The sequence below is a fragment of the Oncorhynchus masou genome, unplaced genomic scaffold, assembly GCF_036934945.1.
Source record: "Oncorhynchus masou masou isolate Uvic2021 unplaced genomic scaffold, UVic_Omas_1.1 unplaced_scaffold_3207, whole genome shotgun sequence".
NCBI lineage: Eukaryota > Metazoa > Chordata > Actinopteri > Salmoniformes > Salmonidae > Oncorhynchus > Oncorhynchus masou.
In genome coordinates this window covers 1-15,291 of record NW_027009622.1, presented here as the reverse complement: position 1 = coordinate 15,291, position 15,291 = coordinate 1, and the positions used below count along the sequence as shown (strand labels likewise).

At 40.2% G+C, this 15,291-nt stretch overlaps 2 protein-coding genes across 2 annotated transcripts; both read left to right on the top strand.

Annotated features, from left to right (window-relative positions):
- The first annotated feature begins 1,615 nt into the window (after nt 1-1,615).
- LOC135534256 (uncharacterized) lies at nt 1,616-5,263 on the top strand. The gene is made up of 5 exons (XM_064961337.1): nt 1,616-1,660; nt 1,854-2,007; nt 2,123-2,159; nt 2,436-2,680; nt 2,877-5,263. Exons 3-5 carry the CDS (start codon nt 2,151-2,153, stop codon nt 3,958-3,960), a joined length of 1,338 nt encoding a protein of 445 aa, XP_064817409.1. The 5' UTR covers nt 1,616-1,660; nt 1,854-2,007; nt 2,123-2,150; the 3' UTR covers nt 3,961-5,263.
- A 640-nt stretch (nt 5,264-5,903) lies between these two features.
- On the top strand, nt 5,904-9,080 carry LOC135534255 (uncharacterized). The gene is made up of 3 exons (XM_064961336.1): nt 5,904-7,336; nt 7,459-7,537; nt 8,890-9,080. Exons 1-3 carry the CDS (start codon nt 5,945-5,947, stop codon nt 9,042-9,044), a joined length of 1,626 nt encoding a protein of 541 aa, XP_064817408.1. The 5' UTR covers nt 5,904-5,944; the 3' UTR covers nt 9,045-9,080.
- The last annotated feature ends 6,211 nt before the right edge of the window (nt 9,081-15,291 follow it).

Below are 15,291 nucleotides of genomic sequence, written 5' to 3'. Positions count from 1 at the left end.
AGCTCAAATAAGCAAAGACAAACAACAGTCCGTCATTACTTTAAGACATGAAGGTCATTCAATCCGGAAAATTTCAAGAACTTTGAACGTTTCATCAAGTGCAAAAACCATCAAGCGCTATGATGAAACTGGCTCTCATGAGGACCGCCACAGGAAAGGAAGACCCAGAGTTAACTCGGCTGCAGAGGATAGGTTCATCAGAGTGAACTGCACCTCACATTGCAGCCCAAATAAATGCTTCACAGAATTCAAGTCACAGACACATCTCAACATCAACTATTCAGAGGAGACTGCGTGAATCAGGCCTTCATGGTCAAATTGCTGCGAAGAAAGCACTACTAAAGGACACCAATAAGAAGAAGAGACTTGCTTGGGCCAATAAACACGAGCAATGGACATTAGACTGGTGGAAATCTGTCCTTTGGTCTGATAAGTCCAAATTCCAACAATGTCTTTGTGAGAGTAGGTGTACAGATGATCTCCGCATGTGTGGTTCCCACCATGAAGCATGGAGGAGGTGTGATAATGTGGGGGTGCTTTGTTGGTGACACTGTCTGTGATTTATTTAGAATTCAGGGCACACTTAACCAACATGGTTACCATAGTTTTCTGCAGTGTTACGCCATCCCATCAGGTTTGCGTTTAGTGGGACTATCATTTGTTTTTCAACAGGACAATTACCCAACACATCTCCAGGCTGTGTAAGGGCTATTTGACCAAGAAGGAGAGTGATGGAGGGCTGCATCAGATGACCTGACATCCACAATCACCCAACCTCAACCCAATTGAGATGTTTTGGGATGAATTGGACAGCAGAGTGAAGGAAAAGCAGCCAATAAGTTCTCAGCATATGTGGGAACTCATCAAGACTGTTTGAAAAGCATTCCAGGTGAAGCTGGTTGAGAGAATGCCAAGAGTGTGCAAAGCTGCCATCAAGGCAAAGGATGGCTACTTTGAAGAATCTCAAATATAAAATATATTTAGATTTGTTTCACACTTTTTGGTACCTACATGATTCCATATGTGTTATTTCATAGTTTTGATGTCTTCACTACTATTTTACAATGTAGAAAATAGTAAAAATAAAAAAAAAAGCCTTGAATGAGTAGGTGTGTCCAAACCTTTGACTGGTACTGTATACATATATACAGGAGTAAGACAGATATAGCTTCTGTTGCCTGTTTGAGTATTTGTTTAATAGCCTACTGATTCTGTGAGCACCAAGCCTCATGAACCGCCAAAATGTTGAATTAAGCAATTTCACAGATTCGGCTGTTTTTAATCTTTGCTATGCTGTAATAATACAGTGTCACCATCGGGCTCTTTCTTGAGTCATTTGTGTGTCTTAATTATTTATTCAAACAGTGGGCTTAAAGCATCAGACAAGCTCAGTGCCTATGTAGGTGATTGTATTCAAACACATAGGGTGTGTCTGATATGGAAAAATACATTTTAACATTAGAACAGGAAGTCTCTCGGTCTATAAATAATTGATTTCGTCGGGGACAGCCCTATAATCATTCTTACCCTTGCTCTACTCAAAGGGCTGTATTGGAATGGCTTCATACAGTATCTACGTGTACATCATTGACTGTATTGTTTTTTTAGACCAAGAGGACCAAGAGAAACAAAGTGGAGCAGATCACTGATACAGATGCAGGTCATAAATTAAACTCTAATTTCACTGAATGTAATCCTTTTGCATGTAAATGTGATTTAGTATGGACATCTATTGAGCAGAGGTAATACATACTTGCCTTAGAAAGGATACATGTTTTCTGACTTCTTTACCTTGGTGAATGCTGCTTTGCACACATGTCCCTCTACATCTGTGGAATTCTCTGGGATGGCAGTTCAGGGGACATCTCACCAGGGACAATCTAATGAAAAGATCCTAAGTGAGTGTGTCTCCAGGGCCTGTCAGACCAGGGCTCTTGACCTCCCGCCAATCGATCCGGATGCTTTCAACCCGATTATCATCCGGTTTCTGGAAAAACTTACTGAAGAGTATGTCCAAACTTCTATTGTAGTATTTGAAAGCAATGTCATCTGGAGGATTTTATAAATTGTATGTGTGTTGGTGTGCCTTTTGGTGCTAAAAACATCTAATTATCTCCTGTAGGCAATGGAGGCAGTTAAGCATTGGCAGGATGGACCCTGTAAGTCCCTTAACCTTGAAAATGATTCATAGATATATAAATAGATGTTTCAAGAAAATTAGATACAAGCCTTTTATCTATCTTCAGTATCATCCACATTATCACAAACAGTTATATACAAAGAGCTTTTTAGTAGCCTACTGCTTTTCATGCTTTCCAATGTATGCCACTTTCATGATTCTCATGAACATATGTGAGATTGTTGGTATCTCTTTGAGGAGCTTGGTTTCAGAGCCCGGTTATGAGTAATCTACCTACACTGTTTCGGTCCTACAGGTGATGAGGGCATTGCTTGCAGAGATGTGCCTGCAGATTGTGCGGTTTGTATCTGAGGCCATCCTGGAGGTCATCATCCCTGCAATTTTCCGTTTTGTACGGATATACAGCCATGTGTCTCCAGTATCCGGCAAGTCTCTGACAGAATCAGAGAGATCCTCTAGCACAAACCTGAAGGTTCGCAAGAGAGGCAGCAGCAAATCCTCAAGGTCTTGCACGGCCAAATCAAGCTCCTCTCGTAATGGGTATGTTCAGTCATTCCTAAAGTAACCGGTTTCACCTAACTATTCATAACTCATTTTGTGAAAATATGTTTTGTTATCTGTGTAACAGTTTACTCTTAATGACCAATTTAATTGATTACTGAATTATGCATTGATGTGACTACCGTGTCTACTATTGATTATGGAATGCTGTATTGTTTGCTTTGTATTCTCAAAGGTCTCAGACAGTGTTGCCAAATACTCAGGGAGATGGTGAGTCTATTTCATCTGAGCCACTCAGTGACTTTTTTGGGATCACTGAGGACAGTCTCCTCACTGGTGTCCAGGATTCCTTCAAAAAGTCACTGAACAATGTCCTCTGTATCCAAAGAGAGGGCCAGGTAGACACTCAAAGTCTATCCCGGGTTATTGTTGGAGAAGTGTCAAAGAAGGTCAATTCCATAATCTCTGTGGCCATCCAAACTCCCATCTCTGGGCGAATGTCCCCTGTCATTTTTGCCAGTGGTGGTGTCTCCAGCACCAAGGTGGTTGAGGAGATGGTGTCTGGCATTTCCAACATACTTCAGATGTACATTAATGGGAAGAGTGTTGAGCAGAGTGTTGTTCTCATAGAGGATGGTGTTGAGGTGGATATGACACATTTAACAGGACAGGTCATGACAGCCCTCAGTGGCACTGTTTTGAACTTCAGCAACAAGGAGGAAAATGAACCCGACAAGAGGGAACTGCTTTGTGTTGTTGCTGACCACATGAAGATGCTTGAAGCTTGTAAAAGTCCCGAGGAGATGCTAAAACAAGGAGAGAGCAACCTAAATATCAAAGGTGCCAAATCTAGTCTTCGTCTGTCAACACAAAGTATGGACAGACTACTCACTGAGGAGTTTCAGACCAAGGCCATTGAATCGATCCGGGAGATCGTTAAAAGATTCAGGGGTTGTACATCATGTTGTTCTGGCACTACATCATCTAGTCCAACTCCTAGGATAGGTGAGATCAGAGACCTTATGATTGACCCTGAGGCTTCTGAGTTGGTAAGTACCTTTGTTTCAGACATGGACAATCTTACCCAGTCTATCAGGGCATCCTGCTCCCCTGCACAGGGTGAGCAGATCCTTCTTGAAAACCATCAAAGTAAGATCTGGTCTTACACTGTATGTTGTTACTATGACATGAAAAATACGCTGAAGAGGCTTCTTACCTGTCCAGAAAAAGGGGGATCTCGCAAGTACATTTGTGGAGAGCACCAAAGATTCTTTCACAATGGTTCCAACTTTGTGCCTGGACGTCGGTCATTCCAGTAATGGTGAGGCTGACACATCAGACTCCATTTTTTGTAAACCACTTTTAATAACCCCCTCATCTATGAATGAACAAAAAGGACAAAGTGAGACCCCAAAACCTCTCTTGGCTCTCAAAAAGTATTTGCAAGACCAAGTCCTCCTTGACACCACAAAAGCGATTGCCAGCCAGGTTCTAGTCTTGTATAAGACTGAGGTGATGGAGAAGTTCTCATCTTCTGTTGGAGAGTGTGATTCTGAAGAGTCTCTGGAGGCCATTCTATTTGTGGATGGCATCATGTCTGACTTGAATGATTTCACCAGTTCTTGTTCCGCCTCACCATCTGAGTTGTTAGACAGTGAACAATGTCTCTCCCATCTCACTTTTCCACTTGGTCTGCAGGACAGCACCACCAACAGTGAATCTACCCAGAGTCTTCCAGTTATAAATATGACGAAACTCTCCAGTGTGTCTTTCCAGACAAAGGCTAGAAAGGCAGTGAGTGAAGCTCTGAGATCTGTCAACCCCTTTACAAACAGCTTACTGGGAGACTCTGAAGCATCTAAATTACTGGACACTTTTGTAACAGATGTGGAGACTATTGTTCAGTCCATGCAGGCACATGAATCTGAAATTCTCAGAATTTCAAAAGTGAGCACCCTTTCTGCTGCTCGTATTATATATCATAGATTTCGAGAAATGCTGAGGCGTTTTCTCACTTCCTGCCAAGACTCTGTAAAGGTCATCGGTGGTGTTACACCAATACATGATGAGACTCTCAAACAGGCTCCTAGTGAAAGTTTAGATTCTCAGGTGACTTGTAATAGGGATTCTCTTGAAATCCAAGCGGACCTTCAAACCTGTACCAAGGAGGTCATTAGTCAGATCCTCACTGTGTATCACTCTGAGGAATCCATGGAGGAATGCCTCTCTAGCCTAAAAGGAGATAAAGAAGACCTGTCCAAGCTTTTGGATGCCGTTGTTTCTCAGATTGACGGTCTTGCCGCCTCCAAATCATATTTATCTGTTGATGACTATGCTGTCAATACACAGGACAATTTGCATGGTGAGATCAACAATGATGAGGAGGAGGCATCCTCTAGAAGTCTTAAATCCACAGCCTTTGACAAACTATGTACTGATGCATTTCAAACTAAAGCCTCACATATGGCTGGTGGGATCCTTCAATCAGGGTTAATTGGTATTGTAAATACCAGCCTTGATGGTAGAAGTGCAGACATTTGTGCAGAGTCCAGTAATGATGGTGATGATAGAGATGTCAAAATCCTTCAGAAGAGTGGAACTCCATCTTTATTCACCTCTTCTCTGCACCAATTCTGCAGCATCCAACATCGTCAGAAGCATCACTAAAGACGTTAGTAGCTTCACCCAGATGACTAAAATGTCTGATGCTTCAGTGTCTGGCCAGTTAGAGAGATCCCTGTCAGCTTCAACCCTTCCTGTCAGTGTTCACAACGGGGCCAATGTGAAAGGAAAGATCATTTGGCCAGGCACTGTTAACCTGTTCAACAATGTGTTCACCAAGGTCAAGGATTTTTTTGCCCAGCAACAACCGGTCCTCCTAGACAATGTGGTTGAGGCCCCCAAACATGCCGAATCCATATGCAGAACAGCTACTTCTACAAAAATGACTTACAGTGAACATGAAGGCAGCCAGACCAGCATGGTAAATTATTCCAAAGCCTTAATTAGTCAGACTCTGATGACAATCCAGAGGAGAGTGTCTATGTCAGAGAGGATGAGCACTTCAGAGAAAGGCCTCTTGACTCGTTCCATCGTGGGCTCCATGTTGGAGGATGTTGACATGGTGAGAACTGATAGACACGAGATACACCGGCCATCCTCCTCAAAGTCCTCCCTGTCCATCACCTCTGCCATGACCAGAGGGTCCCAGAGTGATTTTACAAATTCTCTTCCAGGCACTCCAGTCCCCATGAGTGGCCTGTTGAAATATTTTGTCCCGTCATTAGGAGTTCGGTCATTGATATGAGTGACTCCTCAACTCATTCACAAGGGTCAACAAATTACACAAGGCAAACCATCTCTGCCATAGTTGACACTCTTATGGAGGTCATTCCAAGAGAAGATACGGAACACATAGCCACTGCAGATGATGTCACTTCTTTTACAAGAAGACTTGCGAGACTCAGCCCCAGGGACGGCCTTCAGAACTTCTCACATGAGCTCACTGACAAAGTTTATGAGTTCATAAAGAGTCACAACACCCCCCAGGCTCTTTTTGTGCCAGCTGGCAAGAGCGTGTCTGACTCTATTCTTTTGAAGCTGAAGACAGGATTGAATGCTTCTGAAGAATCCAGGGAGTTTCCATCTGACCTTGTGTACTCCTTTGCTACGGAGTCAATAAAACGTCTGCTACAGCAGATTGTCTTCTGGCTTCCTCCACCATCACAAGGATCCGATTTCTGCCAAACTATCATCTCTGATGGTTCTCTGCAGGACACAAGTCGGCTTATCCCGAGCTCTTCTGCCATCTCCATTAGTTCCTCACAGGTTTACTGTGACACAAAGAGCCTTTTCACCAATATAATGGTCAATCAGGTCATGGATACCTGTTCTGTGGCCTCCAATTCATCAGAAGAATTATCAGAGTTGATGAACATAATCAATGGGTTGTCCCCAACTGATGCTGGAACACTTGACTCTGACAGACCGGCTCTCATGACCACTAGCCGTCAGTCTAGTGCCAAATCATTGCCTAGACCATCTCTGTCTGGCAGCAGCACACACAACGGTGGAACTGTGGATATTCAAGTTTTAGGAGAGGTGGAATCCAAGATGGACAACAAAGATCTGGAGATGTCTAGTGTCTCTGTGCATCCATCAACTCCATCAGCCATGGACTCTGATACACATGCATCATTTGACTCCACTAGCAATGACTACACCTCTTTGGTACTTTTACTGATTGTTAGATTGCTGTCAATGATCACCCCTATCACATTACTGGAATCCTCCGACATTGGTGAAACATCAAGAGTTCTCACAAAGAGGATTCTGTCTGAGTTCTGTGGCACCTCAGGCACTGAACAAACTCAAGCCTACCCCCAGAAACTGAAAATCAAAAAGATTTTCAAGGCTGTCTACATGGGGCTTCTTCAAGAATTCGGGTCAGAGAAGATGCTCCAGGTTGCAATGAAGTCAACGGATTATGCATTTGACGATGCCCTGGTCAAATCATTAACTAGGGAACTACTAACGAAATGCAATGAGGCTAGCTCTTCACCTCCCTCCATGACCCAGTTGTCATCACGCAATGAACTTGGCAGTGACGAGGTAGGTTATTCTGGGCTTCCAACAACTGGTAGAAAGGAAAAGAAGAGAGGAAGATTCAGCGCTCTCTGTGGACTCAACCCAAAGGTACATATGTCATCAAAATACACATTCTTAAGATTATTTTTAATTATTACGTACAGTATGATGGTAAACACTGATACCCTTTGTGTGCAATTTCTCCTACTGTATAAATGACTGTTACCCAGTGTACAAAGAAGGACAACAATAAGAACCACTGCACTCAAACACCTTCCCAGAACCAGACCCCTGCCGTCAGTGAAACAGGTGAGTCAATACACTCAAATGTGTACTGAACATAAATATAAACACAACATGCAACAATTTCAAAGATTTTATTGAGTTACAGTTCATATAAGGAAATCAGTCAATTGAAATACGTTCATTAGGCCCTTATCTATGGATTTCACATGACTGGGAATACAGATATGCATATGTTCATCACAGATACCTTAAAAAAAAGGTAGGGGCGTGGATCAGAAAACCAGTCAGTATCTGGTGTGATCACCATTTGCCTCATGCAGCGTGTCACTTCTCCTTCGCATAGAGTTGATCAGGCTGTTGATTGTGGCCTATGGAATGTTGTCCCACTCCTCTTCAATAGCTGTGCGAAGTTGTTGAATATTGGTGGGAACTGGAACACGCTGTTGAACACGTCAATCCAGAGCATCACAAACATGCTAAATGGGTGACATGTCTGGTGAGTATGCAGGCCTTTCGACATGGGGCCATGCCTTATCATGCTGAAACATGAGGTGATGGCGGTGGATGAATGGCACGACAATGGGCCTAAGGATCTCGTGATGGTATCTCTGTGCATTCAAATTGCCATTGATAAAATGCAATTGTGTTCGTTGTCCGTAGATTATGCCTGCACACACCATAACCCTACAGCCAACATGACGCCATATACTTGGTCTGTGGTTGTGACATACTGCCAAATTCTCTAAAACGACATTGAAGGCGGCTTATGGTAAAGAAATAAACATTCAATTCTCTGGCCACAGCTCTGGTGGACATTCCTGCAGTCAGCATGCCAATTGCACGCTCCCTCAAAACAAGTCAACCAGCGTTTTTCCTTGCTCCTATTTTTCTCAGTCTCTGTCTCTGAGACATCTGTGGCATTGTGTGGTGTGACAAAACTGCACATTTTAGCGTGGCCTTTTATTGACCCCAGCACGAGTTGCACCTTTGTAATGATCATGCTTTTTAACCCACAAGAGTCTAAGCCCTGTCTGGGCCGAGGAGTTTGTATCGGCCTTACTGCTATTTGCCCATACAAACGCATTGAATAACAGATTCACTACATGGAACTGAAGTGTCTGTCCTAAATCTGAGAGATATAAGAAAGTTGACAAATATATATTTATATTCATATGTATATATATGTTTAAATGTTTTTATCACCTTCTTTTTGGCACTAAACAGTCTAAGCCCTGGGGGGGGCCTATGTAACACTTCTGCGTTAAATAGGCGGATTGAGACTGCTAGGCTACCTGCCGGCCTACATTTGTAAATTATGTAGAATATTACAATTTAAATAATAATAATGCAATAGTAATTCTTCACACCAACTAGGGTCAGTTAAAGAAAATGTTATATTTACATTTTTTTCTCAGCAATTGTCAATGATCAAGAATCCTGCCGAACAGAGAGTGTATGCTCCACCAAGAAGAAACCAAGGAAGCGTTCGCTCATTTCCAGGATGTTTTCAGCTATAGGCAAAGCCTTGTCCAGTCCCTTTACTTCCTGCTATAAAAAGAAGAGCACCTAATCTATATTTCAAAATAAATATTTGAAATTAACATAATTGTATTAATTCTTCATGTTGAGTGTTTTTCATTATATATTATTGGATGATATAAAGGGTAGTAGTAGTAGTAGTAGTAGAAGTTGTAGAGTTGACTATATTACTTTTACTTTTAAGACAAAAAAAAATAAGAATAGTGTGCACTTCTAGGTACAGTTGAAGTCTGATGTTTACATACATCTTAACCAAATACATTTAAACTCAGTTTTTCACAATTCCTGACATTTAATCCTAGTAAAAAAATCCCTGTCTTCGGTCAGTTAGAATCATCACTTTATTTTAAGAATGTGAAATGTTACAATAATAGTAGAGAGAATGATTTATTTCAGCTTGTATTTCTTTCATCACATTCCCAGTGGGTCAGAAGTTTACATACACTCAATTAGTATTTGGTAGCATTGCCTTTAAATTGTTTAACTTGGGTCAAATGTTTCGGGTGGACTTCCACAAGCTTCCCACAATACGTTGACTGAATTTTGGCCCATTCCTCCTGACAGAGCTGGTGTAACTGAGTCAGGTTTGTAGACCTCCTTGCTCACACACGCCTTTTCAGTTCTGCCCACAAATTTTCTATAGGATTGAGATCAGGGCTTTGTGATGGCCACTCCAATACCTTGACTTTGTTGTCCTTACGTCATTTTGCCACAACTTTGGAAGTATACTTGGGGTTATTGTCCATTTGGAAGACCCACTTGCGACCAAGCCTTAACTTCCTGACTGATGTTTTGAGATGTTGCTTCAATATATCCACATCATTTTTGAGGATATCACATCAAATAAAACTATAAATAATCTTATCTCAGTCATTTACAATTTTAGGGGGTAAGTCAAGTGATAAGTATAACGAAATATCTCTCATCAACAAGAGGTTCAATTTGTTGTTTGTTTTCTCAATGGAGTTAAAGTTCAATTCACTCCTTTGTTTTTCATCCTTGCATATAACAATTTCAAGATAAGTAACCTTATCTTTAGATGGGACACCATATACCGTGGGGCAAACAAGTATTTAGTCAGCCACCAATTGTGCAAGTTCTCCCACTTAAAAAGATGAGAGAGGCATGTAAATTTCATAATTTTGTCTGTCATAATTGAAGTGTACCTATGTTGAAAAATACAGGCCTCTCATCTTTTTCAGTTGGAGAACTTGCACAATTGGTGGCTGACTAATTACTTTTTTGCCCCACTGTACTTCCTGTAAAACACAATCCTTGAGTGGAAATAAGACTGACTTACTGGTATTCATTTTCCAACCCCAAACTAAGGAAAAGTCTTCAATGCAGGAAACTGCTTTAGAAACCTCATTCCGCTCTCTTAAAAATATTACGGATTCGCCTGGCATTAATAGAAAAAACAGAAATGGACATTTACTATCACGGTGACTATATGAAGAATATTAAACTTGTATACGTTCACATGAATCAGGGTCTCACAAAAATAACATTTCGATTTAGAGCAATAAAGAAATGGAATAAATTAACTGAGCAAACTAGAAACCTTTCAATATATAAAAGTTTAAACATTATTTAAAAACAATTTAAATATAGTATATAGAAATGTTGTGGGACTATAGTCGATGAAGAATCAATATTGAATATTTATTGGGTTATTATGCTAGTGTATTATGTATGTTTGTAATAGTGTGTTATATGTGAAAGTGTGTTTGTATTATAAATTGTATTTTAATGTTAAGGACTCTTGGAAGATTAGTCCAAATGGGGACTAAAAGAGATCCTAATAAAATCAATCAAATCAAAAATCTTTACTAGTTGCAAATAAAAACAGTCATTTGCACCATGCAAGTGGTTGACCTAAATTATATATATATATATATATATATATATATATATATACAATTACAAATAACATTGTAACATAAATTGGTAAAAACGAATAGCCATCAAGCTAACATTAAGTGTCATTGCGAATTTCCCTGCCATAAAATAAATATATAATATAAAAAAGTTTGGCTCACACAAACAATGCTCTTTCCTCAAGAAATATAAAGTTTTGATTCAAAAGGTAAAACAGGAAATTGACCAGATTTATAGAGAGGAAGTAGAGAAAAAGCTTAGGTTCCTGAAACAACGATATTATGAAGCAGGCTCAAAGGCAACCAAATTACTAGCATGGAGACTCAGGAAACAACAAGCACAGAATACCATTTTCAAAATAAAAGACCCCAAAACAAAAAAGGTCACATGCAAATTAGATGAAATACAGAATGCATTTGAATCATATTGCAAAATCTGTACAAGCAACCAGAGAAGGCAGATGCACAGACAATAGAGCACTTTTTGAACTCACTCGATCTCCCCTAAATTGGGACAGAGCAAAATGATAGACTATCTTCAGAAATATCCACCGAAGAAATTAATAAAGCAATATCTCAGCAAAAAGCCAACAAGTCTCCAGGCACTGATGGCTTCCCTTCAGAATGGTTCAAGACCTTCAGAGAACAATTAGCACCTCTACTTAAGGCCTGTTTTAACTGGACTCTGAGGGAGGGAGGTCTCCCACCCTCATGGAGAGAGGCCATCATATCGGTAATCCCAAAAGAGGGTAAAGATAAGAAAGAATGCAGTTCATATAGACCTATCGCAATTCTTAACACAGATTATAAACTATATGCATCAATAATAGACAAAAGAATGGAGAACATAATCCCAGAATTGATTGACAGAGATCAAACTGGTTTCATCAAACTGGTTTCATACACAAAATAGGCAAACACAGGACAATATAAGGAGAACACTACATGTCATGGACCACATTACTCAGAATAAGACAAGTGCAATATTAATCAGCCTAGATGCAGAAAAAGCATTTGATTCAGTGGGATGGGATTACCTATTCCAAATTATGGAAAGATTTGGTTTCAACAAAGAAGTGATACAGTGCATCAAAATACTGTATTCATGTCCGACCGCTAGAATAAAGATAAATGGACATTTGACACGAATGATAAAATTAGAGCGAGGGGCAAGACAAGGCTGTAATCTATCACCCACGATTTATGTGTCAGCCCAATTGAGACCCCTGGTGTGTTGGTGCAATTCAGAATAGGAATCCAAATGGAAAGACATCGAGACTACGCTGACAGAGATACCCATACAGTCAGTACTGGGAAATAAGGATATTTTAAAAGATATATACAATAGACAAAATCAGTGGATTAATTTCTCTCTGAAGACATGGTTTAGGGTAGTTAAGCAAAATAATTTAGACAGAGATCAAACTGCTGAGTTGGCCCGCATACGACCCCAGCTTCATCCCTGCAACTCAGGACAGCAGGTTTAAACAATGGACGCAGAAAGGCATCACATCATTCAGTACAATTATAAGGAATGGGAACCTAGATAACTTCCAGGACCTAAGTAAAAAACATGGCTGGGATAAACAAGATTTTTACAGATACCTACAAGTACAACACTATTTCTTAAGGGAGATAAAAGTGACTGACCCTCGAGCACCTCCAAAATGAATCCAAGTATTCACTGACGCATACAACTTGGGGAGTAACAAAAAAACTATTTAAAATCTCTACTTGGGTATTCAACCCTCAAAGAAACATTCTACAAACTATATTAAAAAGAAATGGGAGGAGGAACTTAACATTGAAATAACTGATGAAACATGGTTGAATATATTAGAGACTCAACAAAGCTCCACCAACTCAAGGTCATGAAGAGAATTCTGTTGGAAGAATGTTATACGTATCTTCATAACACCTAAACTGAAATCAAAACAGACTGGCTCACAACACCCTTGTTGGAGAGAATGCGGTCTATTGAGGGCGGACCACTCTCATATCTTTTGGACTTGCCCCGCAATCAAAACTTACTGGGGAGAAATAAGATCTACCATTGGAAAAATAATGGGATTTGACATAGAACAAACATTCATTTCTTTGTACATGGGTGAAATACCTGATAACTTACACAATAGAGAAAAGTACCTCTTGAAGGTCCTACTGGCAGCCAGTAAAAAGGCTATCACTAGGAAATGGCTACAAAAAGACCCTCCCACAGTGACACAATGGATCGACATTGTAGAAGAAATACACCACATGGAGCGTATGACCTTTGCTTTAAGAACTCAAGAATACTGGGAAAAATGGGTTTCGTACTTGGAAAAGGTCTAATTCAAAGATGTCAATGTAACTAATATGATGGTATGATGATGAAGGTATGAAGTGCACTGTAACTGCCAGATCTTTTTTTTTATTTGGCTTTATTTGTACTTTCTTTGTGTTCCTACAATAAAAACTACGTATAAAAAAAAAAGAATTTAAAAAAAAAGAAATCCAGGTATTTCCAAAGGGTTCACTTACTTTTTCTTCCCGCTGTATACTGCATCTTACCCCAGCTGTAGGTCCATTGTGTGTGTCATCGTTTTAAGTCTCAACATCAACCAGCTCTGGTGGCATTGGGGACTTGGGATGCTTGCTCTCAAAGTGCTGTTTGAATGTCTTCAGGTCAGGCATCTGTGTCTGTAAGGGTCAGGTAAGGAATTGAGGATATTAACAATCATTGGCTGAGACTGAATTTTCGGGTGACAAACAAACAAAGTAATAAGTCTTTGGTAATACTTTGTGAGTAGGCAACAAATACAATCATCTTAAATTGACATGTTGAATTTCTTTGCCATAGTAAATTGTATATTGCGCAAATTTCCCTAATGCGGACAGTGTGTGTTACTAATTTATACAAGCTTGCATTTTCACCCTATAAATCTTTACACAAAATGTTAACCTCAAACAAAAGCATGGGATTTGTTCTCTGTAATAGCTATTTTAAATTGGAAAACGTAGTTTGATTACCAAGATTCTAATCTTTTGAAGGGTGTAAGACACTTGCATTTTCAAGAATGTTTAATGTTATGAAGTTGTATTTTTAGTTGTCACTGAAATTTCCCCTGATGTTGGTCCCTGTACGGGGATCGCAGCCATAAGGGAACATGAACCTTTCTACTCTCCAATCAAATTCTACGAGATGGGTTTTTTGAACGCAGTACTGTATTTTCATTGAAATGGCAGATTTTTATGATTTCACACAAAAATGTATGTAATGGAGGAGTAAAGGAGGAGCCTCCTTTCTCAGAAAGGAGTCTATAGATGTAAGATATTTTGCCTTTAATGGATTGTGCTGTGACAAGAAGGGTTTCAACTTCATTCAACTGAGTTCAAAACCTCCTCTTGGAGGTAAATGAGAGGAATGACATGTTTAATTTGAAGATATTTAAAAAAAATGGATCTTGGCACATCGAATTCACTGCTGAGCTCTTGAAAGGATTTCAGTGTAGTGGTTTTCTGATGAAATAGGTCTGAAATGGTCCTGATTTCTAGAGTATGCCAAAGATTAAAGTTGGCATCCCTCAGGGCTTTTGGCAAGTCTGGGTTGCCTACTATAGGCGAGTGAGAACATATTTGGGAGGAAATGCCCAGGTATTTCTTCCAGTCCCTCCACGCTAGTAGGGTGCTGTAAATCACAAAGGTTTTGGCTATGTTGCCCACTTCACTAAAGATATTAATGAATATAATTGAGCTTAAGGGCAATGAACCACAGGATTGGGCTTCTATCTGAATCCACGTTGACTCTTGTCTGTTTGTGATCCATGTCAGCATGTTGCGGATTTGGGCAGACCAGTAGTACAATTGAAGGGAGGGAAGGGCAAGACCACCCTTAGATTCAGGTTTCGATAGAGTGGAAAACTTGATCCTAGGTTTTTTATTGCACCATATAAATTTGGTGATGCTTTGGTTAGTTGTTTTGAAGAAGGAAACTGGGAGATAGCATGGGAGCATCTGAAATAAGTAGTTCAGTCCAGGGAGGACGTTCATACGGATGACATTAATTCTTCATACTAAGCTAATTGGGAGGGAGATCCAGGTTTGGAGATCGTTCTTGATTCGATCCAGGAGTGGAAGATAATTTTCCTTAAAAAGGCTATTCAGATCTGGTATGAAGATCCCGAGGTATTGAAACCCCTGTGTTTTCCATTGGAAAGGACATAGTGTCTTCATAGAGCTGGTGAGTGTAATATTGAGAGGGCAGACAGTGGATTTGTTCAAATTGATCTTATAACCTGAAAACTTGCCATACTGAGCAATTGTGTCTAAAATGAGAGGGAGGGATTTCTCAGGGTTGGATATGTAGAGCAAGACATCATCCGCGTAAAGCGAAGTCTTGTGCTGCAGGCCGCCTGCAGAAAC